This window comes from Bubalus bubalis, chromosome 12, assembly GCF_019923935.1.
Source record: "Bubalus bubalis isolate 160015118507 breed Murrah chromosome 12, NDDB_SH_1, whole genome shotgun sequence".
Lineage (NCBI taxonomy): Eukaryota > Metazoa > Chordata > Mammalia > Artiodactyla > Bovidae > Bubalus > Bubalus bubalis.
In genome coordinates this window covers 4,346,050-4,364,061 of record NC_059168.1, presented here as the reverse complement: position 1 = coordinate 4,364,061, position 18,012 = coordinate 4,346,050, and the positions used below count along the sequence as shown (strand labels likewise).

Sequence of the window (18,012 nt, the reverse complement as noted above, 5' to 3'; positions counted from 1 at the left end):
GAACTCCGGGAGTTGGTGATGGACAGGGAGGCGTGGCGTGCTGCGATTCATGGGGTCGCGAAGAGTCGGACACGACTGAGCGACTGATCTGATCTGATCCATTTATATGGGCTTCCCAGGTGGCTCAGTGGTAAAGAATCTGCCTGCCAATGCAAGAGATGCAGGTTTGATCCCTGGGTAGTGAAGATCCTGAAGGAGGAAATGGCAACCTATTCCAGCATTCTTTTCCACTGGAAAATCCCATGGACAGAGGGGCCTGGCAGGCTACAGCCCGTTAGGTCACAAAGAGTTGGACATGACTGAGTGACTTAACACACACACAGACATGGACTGATATAACCCACATAAAGAAAAGCCTTTTGGGTTCCCTAGTAATTTAAGAGTATAAGGAGGTCCTAGGACCAGAAAGTTTGAGAACTGCTTTTATAACTTAACCAGACACTCCGGTCCTCAGTTAAACAATGCTTTGCCCACTGTATAGACCAACTGCCAGACTGGAATAAACTTAGAAGGAAAGTAATGTCCAACTAGCTGGTAAGCAACATCAAAAATGCCTACATAAGCTCCTCAGGGATCACCAGTATAGAAGGCTGAAGAGGTTACTAGAAGCTCACAAGTTTGTCATCTGCTTTTTTACCCATTTATGACAAATTAGGACATCTTCCCCTCCTTTCAGTATCAATCACCTGAAGTATCAGAGCAGGAACAAGGTAAGCCAAGGGATCGGTCAGATTATACATCTTTTTTTCTTTTTTTGATCTAACGTATGCAAATAGTTTATTCTTAATTCAAAAATGACGCAAATGAGAAGTAAATTTCTTTGTTGAACTGGACTACCTGACACATTTGCCACCTGGACTACTTCCTCTGGGAAGCTTCGGAGTACCTGCTATGCCCACACAGGTCCCTTAAGCGAATCACCATGTTCCTATCTCAGGGGAGGGACCCGCGACCCTGTGATCATACCTGAGTAAGGTGAATGTGTGAAACCAAGACGAAAGTCTAGAACATAGACAGTTGTCAATGAGACAGCCAGAACTCCCCTAAAGGCAGGAATCTTGCCAGGAATGACAGAGGCATTGTATGTCATTAAAAGCAAAGAGCTACGATACTAGTTCACCTGCTTATTTAACTTGCATGCAGAGTACATAATGCAAGACGCCAGGCTGGATGAATCACAAGCTGGAATCAAGATTGCCAGGAGAAATATCAACAACCTGAGATGTGCAGATGATACCACTACAGAAAATAAAGGGGAACTAGAGAGCCTCTTGATAGGGTGAAAGGAGTGTGAAAAAGCTGGCTTAAAACTCAACATTCAAAACACGAAGATCATGGCATCCAGTCCCATCACTTCATGACAAATACATATGGGAAAAGTGAAAACAGTGACAAAGACTTTTATTTTCTTGGGTTCCAAAATCACCGTGGACGATGACTGCAGCCACAAAATTAAAAGACGCTTATTTTTGGAAGAAAAGCTTTGACAAACCTAGACAGCCTATTAAAAAGCAGAGACATTACTTTGCCAACAAAGGTCCATCTAGCCAAAGCTATGGTTTTTCCAGTACTCATGTATGGCTGTGAGAGTTGGACCATAAAGAAGCCTGAGTCAAAGAATTGATGCGTTCGAATGGTGGTGCTGGAAGAGTCCCTTGAACTGCAAGAAGATCAAACCAGTCAATCCTAAAGGAAATCAACCCCGAATATTCATTGGAAGGACTGATCCTGAAGCTGAAGCTCCAATACTTGGCCATCTGATGTGAAGAGGCAATTCAATGGAAAAGACCCTGATGCTGGGAAAGACTGAAAGCAGGAGAAGGCAACAGAGGATGAGATGGCTGAATGGCATCACTGACTCAATGGATGTGAATTTGCGCAAACTTCAGGTGATGGTGGAGGACAGGGAAGGCTGGCATGTTGCAATTCATGGGGTCAAAAAAAGCTGGACACAACTTAGTGACTGAACAGTAACTAACTCACCACCAGCGAAAAGTCAGAGCTGAAGATGCCCCAGAACCGCACTCAATCCTGAAGTGAAGTGAAAGTCACTCAGTCATGTCCAAGACTTTGCAACCCCATGGACTAGACAGTCCATGGAATTCTCCAGGCCAGAATACTGGAGTGGGTAGCCTGTCCCTTCTCCAGGGGATCTTCCCAACCCAGGAATCAAACCCAGGTCTCCCACATTGCAGGCGGATTCTTTACCAGCTGAGCCACAAGGGAAGCCCACTCAATCCTGAAACAACTCCTAATTTCTGAATGACATCCCCATCTTTATGTATGACTGTGAGATAAGTGAAATAATGATCTTTCTTCCCTCTACAGCCTTTGTGATGGAATGGAAATGTATTAATCTTTCTAGATAAGTCAACAGAACACATTCCTTACAACCTGAAAAATACAACTACCACACTTGGGGGATTTAAAAAAAAGGATTAAAATGATGAACTGGAGGTTAACTGTGAAAAATTAGATAATCAGGATCCTTTTTTTCTCTGCATATACTAATAAAAGAACATCCATCGGGCTGTGTAAATGCAAATAGTAGGGCACTGCTAGAGCACGCAAGGTGCTGTGAGGTACGGCCCGACCACACAAACCGACGGCCAGAAAGGTTCCATGTGTTTTGTGTTAGTCGCTCAGTCATGTCTGATTCTTTGTGACCCCATGGACTATAGCCTGCCAAGCTCCTCTGTCCATGGGATTCTCCAGGCAAGAATTCTGGAGTGGGTTGCCATTCCCTTCTCCAGAGGATCTTCCCAACCCAGAGATCGAAAGTGGGTCTCCTGCATTGCAGGCAGATTCTTTACCATCTGAGCCACGAGGGAAGCCCAGGAAGAAACGAAAATACTGGCCATGTATTTTGTCTGTATGATCTGTGAATACTGACTCTTACCCCAGTCAACTGAAAAAGGAAACCTGCTTAACACCTATCAAAATCTCACTCAGAATTTCATAAGCTAAAACAAAATTCTAGAACTCTATGTTTAAACAAAGGTCAGTCACTGATATAACATAACATGCTGCTACTGCTAAGTCGCTTCAGTCGTGTCCGACTCTGTGCGACCCCATAGACGGCAGCCCACCAGGCTCCCCCATCCCTGGGATTCTCCAGGTAAGAACACTGGAGTGGGTTGCCATTTCCTTCTCCAATGCATGAAAGGGAAAAGTGAAAGTGAAGTCGCTCGGTCGTGTCTGACTCCTAGCAACCCCATGGACTGCAGCCCTCCAGGCTCCTCTGTCCATGGGATTTTCCAGGCAAGAGTACTGGAGTGGGGTGCCGTTGCCGTCTCCATAACATAACATATGTAATCCAAATAAGATCCCTCAGATTAGCTGTGTACGTGTATGTATGTGTATGTGAGCACATATGCGCTCTCAGTCATGTCCAACTCTTTTGTGACCACATGGACTGTAGCCCACCAGGCTCCCCTGTCGACGGAATTTTCCAGGCTAGAATACTGGAGTGGGCTGCCATTTCCTTCTCCTGGGGATCTTCCCAACCCAGGGATTGAACCCACATCTCCTGTGTCTCCTGCACTAGCAGGTGGATTCTTTACCACCTGGAAGCCCTCAGATTAGATAGTAAAATCTAATTTTAAATGAACACTGAGTGGCTAAAAATTTTAAATAACAACATAAGGATTAAAATAGTCACGTATTTTATGTTCTTTCCAGTAACTGAAAAATGGCCCAATGCCTTAACTTGATAGCTAATAAGCAGGTGCTCATTTCTTACCCAGTTCTTTCTGAGCAGAAACATGTCTGGCTTAAGACAACTGGGAAGGGAAGGGGAGGTGGGAGGAATCCACAAAGCATTAAAAAACAAAGAAACTTGATATTGGCTTATGAGAAAATGTGTTTTTCACTGACATTGCCACCATTTTTCCTTCAACGTGAGCCAAAAAATAAAGGCTGCAGATTTAGTCTGAGGGGAAAAAAATCCAATAGCCTTCTTTCTATCCTATGAAACCAATCATTTAACAGGTTCCAATGTTTGCAATTTAAACTTTATGTCATCCGTAAACAATGTTATGAATCAGTAACACTTTTCTCTAAAAAAATACACACACAAGAAGAAATATTTCTCTTCTCAATAGCTTTTTTCTAATGCAAAAGAGCTTGAAAAGTAAAAAAATTAAGATAATACATACATGTTTTTTAATCTAAATAATAGAGTTCTGTAATCCTGATCCAAACAAACCGTTTAAAAAAAAAAAAAAAAAGATTTCTTATAATAAGGATCAGTGAAATTAGAAAACTGACAACTGTATTTAAGAAATCATTGCTAGTATTCCTTGGGTTTAATGACATTTTGTTTGTGCTTTATGTTGTGTTTCTGTGGGTTTTTTTCCCCTCAAGTATTCACCTTTCAGATACACTTAAAGGATTTACACATGAAACGATTTTCAGAGCTGCTTTAAAATATCCAGCAGGTAGATGAAACAGGACCAGTCACGTGACAACAATGGCTGAAGCTGGGTAACTGGTACAGGAAGCTTTATTACACTCATCTCTCCATTTCTTGTGTAAGGCTGACGAAAAAGAAGTATCTCAGGCACCAAAACATCCTGTCAAAAGCATAGAAATTTTTGCCCCACTAAATCACCCCAGAATTCTGCTTATTTTTTCTTATTTATCTGGCTACTCTTCAAACCAACTAACTTCCTCCAATAGACCTCCAACTGAAATACAAGACACTCGGTGTCTTTTTAACTCCATTCAACAGCTAGGTGAGGGCCAGGTCAGGGAACGACCCAGGATTCCAAATCACAACTAGTAATTTTATTCAAACTTCAAGAGCAAATATCCGTTTTGAGTCAAAATGAACTATCAAAGGGTGCTGTTTTTGTCTTCCGAATTTCTCTTACTACGCCCAGTATTTGAACTAAGTTTGGTGAGTAGTTTACAAAGGTGAAAAATAACATATGTTGTTCACTCCTAGGACGTAAGCCCTTTCCATGAAGAGGGGTAAAGAACTCCACCGAATATGACACCCAGGGATGTTACAATAATCTCGGGGTACTCAACTCTACATACACCCTTAAGCTCCCTCGCCCCCAATTTTTAAGTGGTAAGAAAAGAGCGACCCTGGTTGGTTTGTTTCATCTCCTCCTTTCTTAGGGGAGGTGCTAGCGAGTAAAGAAATGACCAAAAGGCCGGAAGGAGGAACGCGAAAAGCATGGAGTCTGGACAATCAGCCCGTAAGTAATTGAAAGCTGAACCAAATTAACTGAAGTTAAGACAGAGCAACCTGCTACTCTCCTCGCGTTCTCTCTAACGTGCCTGAGAGGCTCCGAGGGTGAGAACACCTGGCTGGAGGCTCGTCGCATTCCAAACCCTTCTCTCTCCAAGAATTCATAGGCACACAGACATAAAAAAGAATTCTTCCAGACCTCCGCCAAGAGCAGCGCCGCAACAACAACTCCCACCCGCCCGTGCCACGGTGGCCAAGCGGCCCCCGGCTCCGTGAGGCCGCCCGAGCCCTGCCCCCAAGGGACCGCGAACCCCAAAACGACTCCCGGCTCCTAAGCCAAAGACGTTCTCCCGAGCCGGGCGAGGGGACGGAGTCTAGGCTGGGAACCCGCTCGCCGCCGAGGCCCTCCTCGCCCGCCCGGAACTGGGGTCTCGGCCCCGCGCTGCCCACTCTGGGTCCCGGCCTGTGCCTCGCGGGGCCGCTCTCGAGCCTCGACCCGGGTCTGCCCCGCGCCCGCGGGACCCGCGCGACCCCCTGAGCCGCGCCGGCCGCCGCCGTGAGGACCCCGCCACTAATACCTGTCTTCGCTCTTGTTTTTCTGCTTCTTCCCCATCGTGTGTCAGCGGCGCTCGCAGCCCCAGCCCCTCTACTCGGTCTCTCACAGACCCGCTGTCCCTCGGCTGACTTCGGTCTCCGCTCGGCTCCGTGCCCCTCGCGCTGCCGCCTCTCGCACCCGGCTCTCCACAGACCCGCGCACTGGGACAGGGCACATATGGTGTGAGCTCCGAGTGCGCAAGCGCATCGCCCCGCCGCCTCGGCGTGGGGACGCAGGGCGCGGCTCATCGAGAGCTGCGCCGCGGGTAGAGCGTCTCTAGTTACCCCGCCCGTCAGGCGGAAACCGGAGCGCCCCCTTCCGGCACGCGTTCGCGGCGCTCCGAGGTCCGCGGGGTTTCAAGATTCTAGAACCCGGAGGTGGACAATGAGGTTGGAAATGTCCCCCGTCGGGTCTCTTCCTGCTGGGGGACGCAGAGTTGGGGAATTGGATCTCAGTTCAAAAGTAGACTTTGGGCTTCCCTTCCACCTTTAACCTCTGTCCCTTTGTACTCAGCTGCGTGCAGATGAATAAAGAAGGATAGTGAACCACTGGTGAGCCGTCTGGGTGTTCCAAAGGGAGACAGAAATCCACAATATTGAGCCTCGTAGTCATGTCCATGAATTACCAAAACAAGTAAACAGAAACCATTAAAAAAAAAAAGGACACACCCATTATTTCTCCTAAATAGATCATGATCTTTATATTCAAACCGAGAACAAGCTCTAAAAATTTATGTCATACTAGGGTTGTAAAAGTGTTTTATATCCGGATCTGGACAACGACTCTATGTGTTAACTATGTAAAAACTTACACGTAAGTTATACTTTGTTTTTTAAAGGGGGGAATTGTTCAATAAACCGAATGGAAACAAAATTGGAGTGCCACTCCAGAGCAGAATCATTGCTATTTCCTTTCTGATGTAACATGTGTCAGAACCTAAGAACGTCAACTCCAGGCTGAGCACTAAGAAACTACGATCTCCGGCGTACTTCGCTCCCCCGCCCTCTGGGCTGTTTACTCGGAGGGAGGGAAAGGTTCACACGCCAGAGTTCGGAGAGCTGGAGCAGAGGAAAGGTGGAGAAGGGCGCACGCGCAGAAGCGCTCGCCGCGCGCCCTTCCCTCCCCCCTCCCCCGCACTACCTCCACTTCCTGGGACGTCGCAGTTGCTATCGCGTGAGATCCGCGGCCAATGAGGAGGCGGAAGTGACGGTCGCTTCGCAGCTACCCGCAGCTGCTTGGAGGCTGAAGCCAGAGAGGATTGCTCTTCTGGAGAAGCTGGTTCTTCGTATCTCAGGTATCGCCGAGAGCTCAGGTGAGGCAGAGAGTGGCGTGAAAAAACCGGCCATGCATCCTTGTGCTAACGGACGCCCGCCTGCTCCGCATCCTGCCTAGGCGGGGGAGGGGCGCGGCTCGGGCTCCGGAGTCCCAGCCACGGAGGAGGCTTTGGCGCATGCGCCGGGGAGGCTTTGAAGCTGGGGCCACCTCGCCTCTGCCCTCGTCTGTCCCTGGGGGCGCGGGGAGTAGCGAGGGTACTTTTGGGAAGCGGCTGGCGTGCGGTTAACGGCGAGGCCCCCTGGTTGTTTTGGCGGGTGCACACAGGGGAATCGCGGAAATGGTTAGGTAACTTGAGGATACATCCCTGCCCATCATTCAGTTGAACTGAAAAAAGAATCAGAACCTTGTGGTTTGGAGAATGAAGTTATCTCTGCACCATCTCCTTTCCCCCTTTCTGAAGGCGATGCCCAGCACAACCTGCCGCCCAGAACAGCTCTTGTTAATCGCTTCTCCTCCCAATTATCCCAGAATTAAATTCTGAGCTCAGCCTGTAAAACTCCAGGGACAAGCAACCGCTACGCCCCTTGTAAAGAATAAGGTCTGACCAGCAAGTCAGTGTTTAACAGATACTACTCTGTCTCATCCGCCCCGATCCAGTTTTTCTTGAAAAGTAGGGAGTGTGAAATTCATTTCCTGTATTTGAAATACAGCTCCTTTAAAATTTTATCGCATGCGAGGAACTTACATTTTGGTTTTTAAAACCCAGAAATACTTTAAACATAACCATAATTTGAACAATAGCTAGACATATGCTACTTCAACCGTTGACAAATATTTTTTGCGCACCTGCAGTGTTCCCAACACTCCTAGCTCCAGGAATACAAAGAGGAAATCGAGTATGCTTTTCGACTGCTTTTCATGTGGGGGAAAAAATGGAATCAGAGGCGAATTTTGCAGGAATACTATTTCAGTTCAGTTCAACAGTTAATAGAGGGTCTGGTGGGCCAGTCTGTATGTCAGAAGCTGGGCAAATGAGCTCACAAATTTCAGATTTTTAAAAAGTGCTTCAGTAGTAGTTGAAAACATAGTTGAGATCAACAGTCTCCTGCTTTGACAAATCATAAATTTCTGTGGTAATAACCCAGGAGTACACATAAAATTCACCATCTAATTGTTGCTGGTAGAAAATAATTCCTTTTAAAATACGCAGTTGAAATAGATAACCAACAAAGACATACTGTATAGCACAGAGAACTCTATTCAGTAATCTATAATAACTTAAATGGGTAAAGAATTTGGAAAAGGTAATTGAGTATGTATAAATTAATCACTCTGCTGTATACCTGAAACTTAACACAACATTGTAAATGAACTGTATGCCAATATAAAATAAAAATGTTAAATAAATAGACTATGTCATTGAGATCTGAATTAGAGTCTATTTTTAAACTCCTATTTTACATAGATCAATATAGCATCAATATGCTTTTTATATTTGGAGTGTTATGTTGTTTGACATCAAAGTTACGAGCACTGAGTGTCACCAAATCAATACTAGTATCAATCTTTGTGGGCTCATAGACTTTATTAGTTACTGAGAGAACAGAATTGGAAACTAGAGCTTAGGGAACACCAGGCAGAGTTCTTTACACAAGTTGTAATGAGCTCTCTTCAGAGTTAAAATGATTTAGGCAGAGATGAAAAATAATGTCTTTTGCTCAAATGTGCTCTATCTTGAAGCAAAATTTGGTGTGTACACATGTGTGTAAAACCTTGCTACAGTTAAACTTCATCATCTTTGCAGTCATTTCTGCTTTGCTTCCCTTTTCCTTTGGTAAAGAATACTGTCAGTATACAACGCTAGGTTTAGTTTCAACTGCTCATTTCTTTCTGATCTGGCAATGGTCTTAAAGGTTTGTCTTTGTTTTAGAATAGTAAGCAAAGTCAAAAGCACTCTAACCTTTGGTCTGAATTATTTTTGACTAGTGTGACTTCCCCGGTGGTAAAGAACCCACCTGCCAGTGCAGGAGACATAAGAGACAAGGGTTTGATCCATGGGTGGGGAAGATCCCCTGGAGGAGGACATGGCAACCCACTGCAGTGTATTCTTGCCTGGAGGATCCCATGGACAGAGGAGCCTGGCGGGCTACAGTCCATAGGGTCGCAACAAGTCAGACACAACTGAAGCAACTTAACACGCACGAGTAACTATAACCTGTTGAAAATTAAATTTTAAAACATTTAAGTAAAAATTCTTAACATGACATGGTTGGTTGCCAGCAGAACACTTTGTGAACTCCAAATTATATATTTGCTAGCATTTTGGGAACTAAAAGTTTCCTGTCTTATTTTTTTCTCCAACTTTGTAAACCTTCTCTCCAGCATCAAGGCTGAACCGTACCATTTAGAAGAATGGAAGCGAACGCATCTGTTGACATGTTTTCAAAAGTCCTGGAGAATCAGTTACTTCAAACTACCAAACTAGTGGAAGAACATTTGGATTCGGAAATTCAGAAACTAGATCAGATGGATGAGGATGAATTAGAACGCCTCAAAGAAAAGAGACTCGAGGCTCTGAAGAAAGCTCAACAGCAGAAACAAGTAACCTCTCTGCCCTGCTTTCTGAAATTGCTCTCACAGTATGCTTCTAACCACTTCTATATACATGTGCCTAAAGTTCTCAGTCTTTAGGGTTGTTTGACCTCAAAAGTACCTAATGCCATTAAAATTCTCCCTGGGGGAAAAGATAGTTTTTAAAGACACAGTCCAAGTTAGCCTGATGAGTGTTAATTCACAGTCAAGTACAAGAGACACCTGGTCCAGGATAATTTTCTGAGCTCAAATTTGTGTAGTTGAGAGTATGGATGAGGACGAACACTGGGAGAAGTAGGGGTCCGCAGGTTCCCTTTCAGGCAGAGTTATGAGAAAGCCTGTCATGATTTGTCTGTGCTCAAAGCAAGTGTGTCATTAAGGAGTTTAAACTCTTTATGGAAGCTTTACCAAAGAAATAAGGTAAAAATACCAGGGCCCCCCAGTAGCTCAGCATAAGCCACCATGAAACAGATACCAAAACTAGTGATGCAGCCTGGGCTCCTGCCCGCTTCTAGTGCGTTCAGAGGATGAGGACGTCTACAAGTCCTCATGTGAGACAGTCAGAAGCAGGCAGAAATGTTCACTGTGGAACAGGGCAGTCATGTGATATTTGAAGGGCTAACCTGAAAGATTAGAACTTGTCTCATCTGAGGTCCAGGCTGACCAAAGTTCAGGATATATTGCAGTCGGTGAGAGAAGACTTTTCTGAGAACTAGAGAATACATGTATTAATGCTTTCAGGCACATGTGATGTGCCAGCTGCTCTGTTATTTTCATGTTGTCTTGTCACAGTAGCTCAGTGAGATAGTTGTTTTATAATCTCCACATTACCAATGAGGAATGTGAGACTCAGAAAGGTTATGAGAATTCACAGCCTAATGCGTGGTAGAGCAGTGATTCAAGTCCTTCTGTCTGCAAGTCCAGTCCTCCTTTTTATTAAAACCTAGTCTTGAGAAGGGCTTCCCTAATGGCTCACATGGTAAAGAATCTGCCTCCAATGTAGGAGACCCAGGTTCGATCCCTGGGTTGGGAAGATACCCTGGAGGAGGGTATGGCAATCCACTCCAGTATTCTTGCCTGTAAAATTCCATGGACAGATGAGCCTGGCAGGCTACATACAGTCCATGGGGCACAAAGAGTCGGACACGACAGCAACTAACACAGCCAGTAAGACAAAGAAATAGAGGGAAAAAAAAAAGATTAAATGACAGTAGAAGTCTTGAGAAAGGAAACAAGTTTCCACTCGAGGCAGTCAGCTTCCTGCCACGGGAAGGGTACAAGAAACTGAAATACCTGTCCAACATGGATGATAAAGGTCGAGATAGTGATTTGGAGAATTGGATTAGCTGGACTTGTGGGTCCCTTTTTCTGGATACCACATGAGAAAACACCTTTTTCTTCACTCGATACTATCCGTTGGTGGCCAGGCAAGAAGAGTGCTGTCTCTGAGGCGGTCATCAAAAGTACACAGGGCTCCTCAGCTTCAGAGCTGTAGTACCCGTCCCCTCCCCAAGCACCAGTTGGCTTTATCTCACAGCTGTTCTTTTTTAAAGCTTCATAGTAACTTGGATCAAATTCTTTTGATTTTAGTAGTTTAAGTGCAAAGAAATTAAATAGACGTTTACATTCTCAATCTTTATAGTCTAAAATTTTATTTTGAAAGTTCTAAGAAAACGTGTTTCAAGTTACCAAGACAGATAATTACAAGCCGTGCTGTGGAGATGGTCGTGCCCACAGACTATTTCTGCAGTGACACTAGAAAGATAGGAAAGTACATCACCGAAAGGAATTCAGTTCTAAGATAAAGTCAACTTAATTACAAAATAATATAGTGATTTGGATATAAGATATAAAGTGACATTGAAAGAGATTTCAAATGTGTGGTATTTCTCCTTTCTTCAAATTAGGAATGGCTTTCAAAAGGACATGGGGAATACAGAGAAATCCCTAGTGAGAGAGACTTTTTTCAAGAAGTCAAGGAGAGTAAAAAAGTGGTTTGCCATTTCTACAGAGACTCCACATTCAGGTAACTTTGTTTCCCCTCAGTGACCGTTTTAAATATGAAGAGATTGTTGAATAGATACCCTGACTTAATAGAGAAATTAAGAAAAATGTGAAAGGAACTAATTCCTAAGTTGTCCCTTTGTACTGGAAGTCTGTATATTAAAATTAAGCAGTCATCAAAGATTAACTTAAAAACCAGTGACATAAAAAAGTATAAATTATTGGATTTCAGTATTTTCATAGAAGTGGCTATTTTCTGAATGATATTTTCGCTAGCTAATTGTAAAAACATCTGAGCAATGAGCACTTAAATTTTTTTTTTTTTAATATCAATTCCAAGAATTCTGCTTTTGTCCCTACTATTACAATACAGCCACAGTGTTGGAAATGGGGCCAACACCTGAACAACAAGTTTGAATTCAGTCACTTCTCAACTGGCAATTCACAGGGAGACGGTGGCTTGACAAGGCCTTTCTCCAGAAGCAGAGTTGGGACTTCAGGTTTGGCTGGAAGGTGGAGAAAGTGATTTCTCTTAGATGAGCCCAGGTCTGCCAACCTCTGTCTGGAGGCCGATCCCTCAAAGTAAAACTAGCCCCAGAAGAGGTTATATCTTAAACCAGATGGCTGAAGCTTGTTTTTTTTCCCTAGCTCCAAAGTTTGAATAGTTGCCAACATCAGATGATGTGATAACAGACCTAGAATTGTATGAAAGCAATTTGCTGATGCTGAGTAGCTCCTGCGGAAACTCATACTTCAACCCAGAGTCTCCATTGTTCACTGTGGCCCCAGCCCTGCCCTCTTCTCTCATCTCCATAGTCTGCCTGGCCCTTGTCTTTGCCTCCTCACCCAACAACGTGGTTATTAGTGGCTGGGATTTATTAACTAACAGAATACAAATGAAAGAAAATAAAGTCAAGGTTGAATGAGTTGATATAAATATAGACAGGTAGATACCACAGTTTTTAGCATGTGGTAATGCTAGACACTTCAGGCGGTATAAGATCCTGGAACATTCATAATCTCCCTTTGAGGTAAGTACTTTATAATCCCCATGTTTTTTTGTGTGTGGACACCAAGACTTGGAGAAATTAAGTGACTTGCCTGATGGCACTCACTTGCTAAATGATAGAAGCAGATTTGAGCCCAGCTTAATGCTATTTTAACTACATCATGACTGCTCCCTCATGATTTAAATCATGAGGGTTTAAATTGGATTTAAAATTCAATTAAAAAATGGATTAATTGGCCAATGGGACATACTTATTTAAAATAGATTCTATATTATTCCAGTAAAACTGTGGAGTTGATGTATGTAGAAATCCTCAAGAATGTATTTCTCCAAATGATCTGTCACTTCTTTGGAGCTTCATTCAGAAACCACTTATTCTCTCCTGACAGTTTTCATTATTAATAAAATCCCATTGCTTCACTGCATGAGTAATATATAAAAAGAATCACTCAGATGATGAGGCATCAAGGTTATAAGAAACTCAGTGGACCTGAACTTAACTCAGGAAAAACTACCAAGAAGTACCCCAAAAACCTGCTGGTAAAATCAGCTGTGGTTTTGGTGTCTTAATCATCGAAAGCAGAGTAGTTATCAAACTTCACTGAGCATGGGAATCACTTGCATGTTTCTCAGCCCAAGTCCCAGAGAATTTTGATTCATCTGTATGTTTTAAAAGTTGATTGTACTAATCACCTCTGGGTAAGAACAACTGCTCACAGAGGTTTTCATAGTTATCTCAGATGCACTAAAGGGTTGGCCAGTTTAAAGTATAATTTAAAGAAAATACCACTTTTCCTTTTCAGGTGGCTCAATAAAAATATTGCTGGTATTTTGTACTTCTTTTGAACCATAATGACCATAGATTTGTAGCCCTTAACCTTGATAGACTTCACACTAACAGAATTTGTACGGTTGGAAAGGTTCCTTCTCGGTGACATATTCAGTCTTTCTTAGTGACTTCCAAAGAGAACACCACCTGTACATTTCTAATTCTGGGAGGTGTCTTCTGAGCTCTGTCAAGTTCAGATTTGCCTCTTTCTATGAAATGCCAGGAAACATGCATAAGGAAAATGACTATTTTTTATTCTTGGCCATGAACATGACAGCTTTGTGAGCCACTTAAGCCATATGTTGAATACTTTGTTCTCATTAAGGCAGATCCAACCTTCTAGACTACAGTATCATAAGAGGTAGAAAAAGAGGTACCTAACCTATGAAATGGAAATAAGGTTATCTGATAGATACATAGGTTGACTGGCAGATTATGCTGCTGCTGCTGCTGCTAAGTCGCTTCAGTCATGTCCAACTCTGTGCGACCCCATAGACAGCAGCCCACCAGGCTCCCCCGTCCCTGGGATTCTCCAGGCAAGAAGACTGGAGTGGGCTGCCATTTCCTTCTCCAATGCATGAAAGTGAAAAGTCAAAGTGAAGTCGTTCAGTCGTTCCCGACTCTCAGCGACCTCATGGACTGCAGCCCACCAGGCTCCTCCGTCCATGGGATTTTCCAGGCAAGAGTACTGGAGTGGGGTGCCATTGCCTTCTCCGGGCAGATTATGAGATTCAGGAAAAGTAAAAACTTAGATGTGCCTTAATATTTACTTTGATAAAGAAATTGTCATTTTTAGCCTTTGGTTTTCTATGTGTTGTTATTTACAGGTGTAAAATACTAGACAGACATTTGGTGATATTGTCCAAGAAACATCTTGAGACCAAATTTTTGAAACTGAATGTGGAAAAAGCACCTTTCCTTTGTGAGAGACTGCGTATCAAAGTCATTCCCACACTAGCACTGGTGAAAGATGGAAAAACACAGGATTTTGTTGTTGGATTTTCTGACCTAGGAAATACAGACGACTTCACCACAGAAACCTTAGAGTGGAGGCTGGGTTGTTCTGATATTCTTAATTACAGGTAACATTCAGCAAACCATCAGTTTATTTTAACTCCCATATTCAGTTGAAGTTTTTAGGTAATTTTTATGTTAATATTTATTTTATGGAAATAAATATTTCCATAAGCTTTATCTTGAAGCTGGAGATGAAGAAAAACTGCCACAAAGGAAAAGCATATCTCTTAAAGTGTACCTTAGTATGATCTTACAGCAAAATCAGAGTTCCAGATAAAGTTGATCTTGGGTTTTAAAGTCCACCTAACTCTAAAAGTTTTCAAACAGATCCTATGAAATCTAATTCAGTATTCATCTGGAAACCCAGGATGACACTTGAGAAGAATTGACTCCTTCCGGCTTGAACCCAGATTACTCAAATTGATAATGACTTATTTTCAAACATAAGATTTTTAATGTAGTTATTCCTGTATCACTTGTCAACTCTGATAAACTATATAACATCTCATTTCTATGTTCAGCTTAAATTACTTAACTATAAAGAACAGTCTCAGTAGAAAATGATCTAAAATCCAACTTCCGTTTTCCACTCATCTCTTTGTTCACTTCTCCAGACAGTTTAATTTCACAGATTAGAGCACATCTTATGTATCTGTTTTTTATTTGCAAAAATAATTGGTTAAGTTTTCCAGTTATTCCAGTCAGAGTACCTTTCAATAAGTAGAAAATTCCCTCATCTTTTTATTTTCCTTCCTCCTTTTTCTCTGAATCTCTCCTACACTTGTATAAGTCATTCCTATATTGTAGAAATTGATTTTGAAGTTCCAGGTTTTGTTTTCTTAAGTAAAAGGTTAATATTAAAGCGTGATTTCCAATTTTAAATAAGTTGGAAACTAGTGCAGAGAATTCTCATATATCATTCACCTGTATCCCTCAATTTTCAATAGTTTATATTTGCTTTATCATTCTGTTTTTGGGTATATCAGTATATATATCAGTATATATATCAGTAGAAAAATTTCAGAACCATCTGACTGGATATTGTAGATGTATTGTCTCTTTACTCCTAAATATTTCTGTTCGCATTTCCTAAGAGCAGGGACATTCTTATACATCCACAGTAAAATTATTAAAGCACAAAATACATAGTTTACAGACCATATTCAAAGTCCATCATTGTCCCAATAATAGCCTCCATACTGAAGAAATGAGGCACAAGTACTTACTGTGAATTTTTAGTTTCCTTTAACCTGTAGCAACTTGTTGTCCTTGTTTTCCAATAGTTTTAACAGTTTTGATGAGTCCAACTGGTTATTTCGTAGAGCATCTCCCAGTTTGGGTTCATCTAATGTTTCACAATTAGATTCAGGCTTTGCGTATTTCCCACAGGTGTAACATGGAAGTGATGTGTTCTTTGCTCTCAGTGTACCGTATCAGGAGACGTAGGGTGGTTTGTCTCACTGCTGGCCGTATTATCTGAGCACTGGCTAACCAGTTGTCTACCAACCTAACTGGTAATTTAAGGAAGACCTTTTCCAGACCCCACATTAGTTTACCTTTTCATTTCTTTGTATTAGAATGGGCTATGGATTATTTTACTCAATGGGATATATTATTGAGTATTACTGTTATTATTTACTTTGACGCTCAGATTGCCTCACGTTTGCCCAGTGAGAGCCTTGCATTCTGGCTTCTGTGTGTTCTTGAACATCCCCATGATCCTTTGAGCACTTTCTTTGTGGTGCAGGTAAGGTCTTTTAGGGGGACCTGTGTTGTACTCCCCATAGGAATTAACTTTATCTCCAAGAAGCCATGATTCCCTTCAGTGGCAAATGGTATTTCAAAACCAAGATCTTATTTTTCAGGTATCATGAAAAGCATTCTATACTAATTCAGGGTTAATGATAATGAGTTCCATTAGTTTGTTGTCTATAGTGATCTAAACATTGAAAGATGTTAAATAGGATCAAACTGGTCGTAACAGGCTATCGAAAATAGAGCACGATTTTCCCATGTCATTCTCAGAGGGATAGGAATCTAATACAGATTCAGCATACCCAAAACATGACAATAACTCATTTCCTTCTATGGTTTTCAGTCAGAGATTTTGTTGGTTCATTCCATGAAATGCTAATCAGTAATTAACGATAAGAAAATAAAATGCTAGTCAAAAGCATTTAGTAGTACAAAGTAAGGTTTAAAACTGTTTATTATCAACTATTAACAATCAGTGTTAATTTTCAGTACCTCTTCCTCAACACCAGCATTATAAAGAAAATTGTACTCTAGTCCATGTGTTACAGTGAGGATAGATTTTTGTGTAGTTTAGAATACTAGCTGTACTAAATCATAGAGAATTAAGTGTTTTTCATATTTGTTTCTTTTTAGTGGAAATTTAATGGAGCCACCATTTCAGAGCCAAAAGAAATTTGGAACAAACTTCACAAAGCTGGAAAAGAAAACTATTCGAGGAAAGAAATATGATTCAGACTCTGATGATGATTAGAAATTAGTTATAATTCTTTGTAAATCGTCTTTTTATTTCTCCTTACTTCACAATTAGATGTGTTTTCTAAACTCTTGATTTCAGTATGTTCATCTCCTGATGGTCACATTCTAGAGTTTTATGCAGTGGCATCATGGTGAAAAACATCTTTAATATTTATATGTGGAGCTTGTGTTTAAGTAGAGGAAAACTTCTGAGTTCTAAAATTATCTGAGGAGAGTCTGGATTCTCTATTTTTGAGATTGGTTTTATCACAATGATTCTTACGTTTTTATACCATTCACAATTGTGTTTTTAATCTACTGGATTGAAAATAGAAATTCAGTACACTATTCCAGGACTAATTCATACGCAGCAGCATTTACTTTATAAAGAGGTCAAGTAACATTTACTGGTGTAACAGATAGCACTTGTAAATGAATTAGAAACACTCTTCACTTCTGGAATATATTTAAGTAATTATTAAAGAACTGTTTATTTATTCTGTAAGCTGCATGGTGTTGTTGAATCAACTGATGGCATCAGAAAGCTTTTTCAGATTGTGACCATACTGCCTTATTTAAAAGGTCCTGATTGATTATATTTTAAGACGTGCATTAAACAATCAAGAAGCACTTTGGGAATGGCAGCATGATCTACAGACCCATCAGTGAGACAGTCATAACTGGTAAATATTTTTCTAAAAATTAAAGTCTCTGGAAATTGTCATAAGAGCATACAGCAAACAAAAACACTTATTCAAGAAAATACTCAATCTTGGGAAGGATAGTGAGTCTCTGTGGTACTTGAACCATGATCCTGCTAAACCTCACACAAGAAATAGACAACCTGAATAGGCCTCTTTTATATAATCAACAGCTACTACCTTTCTAAAACAGAAAGCACCAGACCCACATGGGTTCACTGGTGAATTCTAGTGAACATTAATGAAGAGGTTTTATTCTCTACAGTCCCTTTCAAAAGCAGAATGAGTTAGGTCTCATTC

The 18,012-nt window shown here is 41.8% G+C and overlaps 2 protein-coding genes across 3 annotated transcripts in view; one reads left to right on the top strand and one right to left on the bottom strand.

Annotated features, from left to right (window-relative positions):
- Positions 1-6,073, bottom strand: part of EIF5B (eukaryotic translation initiation factor 5B) — a 76,128-nt gene extending 70,055 nt beyond the window's left edge. Inside the window, exon 1 of the mRNA XM_006050937.4 lies at positions 5,779-6,073. Coding sequence (XP_006050999.1) covers positions 5,779-5,813 — 35 coding nt within the window. The 5' untranslated portion in view covers positions 5,814-6,073. The remainder of the gene's footprint in view (positions 1-5,778) is intronic.
- Positions 6,074-6,949: 876 nt separating this feature from the next.
- On the top strand, positions 6,950-17,516 carry TXNDC9 (thioredoxin domain containing 9). Of its 2 annotated transcripts, none has more exons than XM_006050936.4 (5): positions 6,950-7,107; positions 9,453-9,671; positions 11,570-11,688; positions 14,332-14,586; positions 16,910-17,516. In XM_006050936.4, exons 2-5 carry the CDS (start codon positions 9,483-9,485, stop codon positions 17,025-17,027), a joined length of 681 nt encoding a protein of 226 aa, XP_006050998.1. In that variant the 5' UTR covers positions 6,950-7,107; positions 9,453-9,482; the 3' UTR covers positions 17,028-17,516. The 2 variants fall into 2 exon arrangements, with proteins under 2 accessions (XP_006050998.1, XP_006050997.1); XM_006050935.4 differs by having other exon boundaries at positions 6,968-7,089.
- Positions 17,517-18,012: the final 496 nt, after the last annotated feature.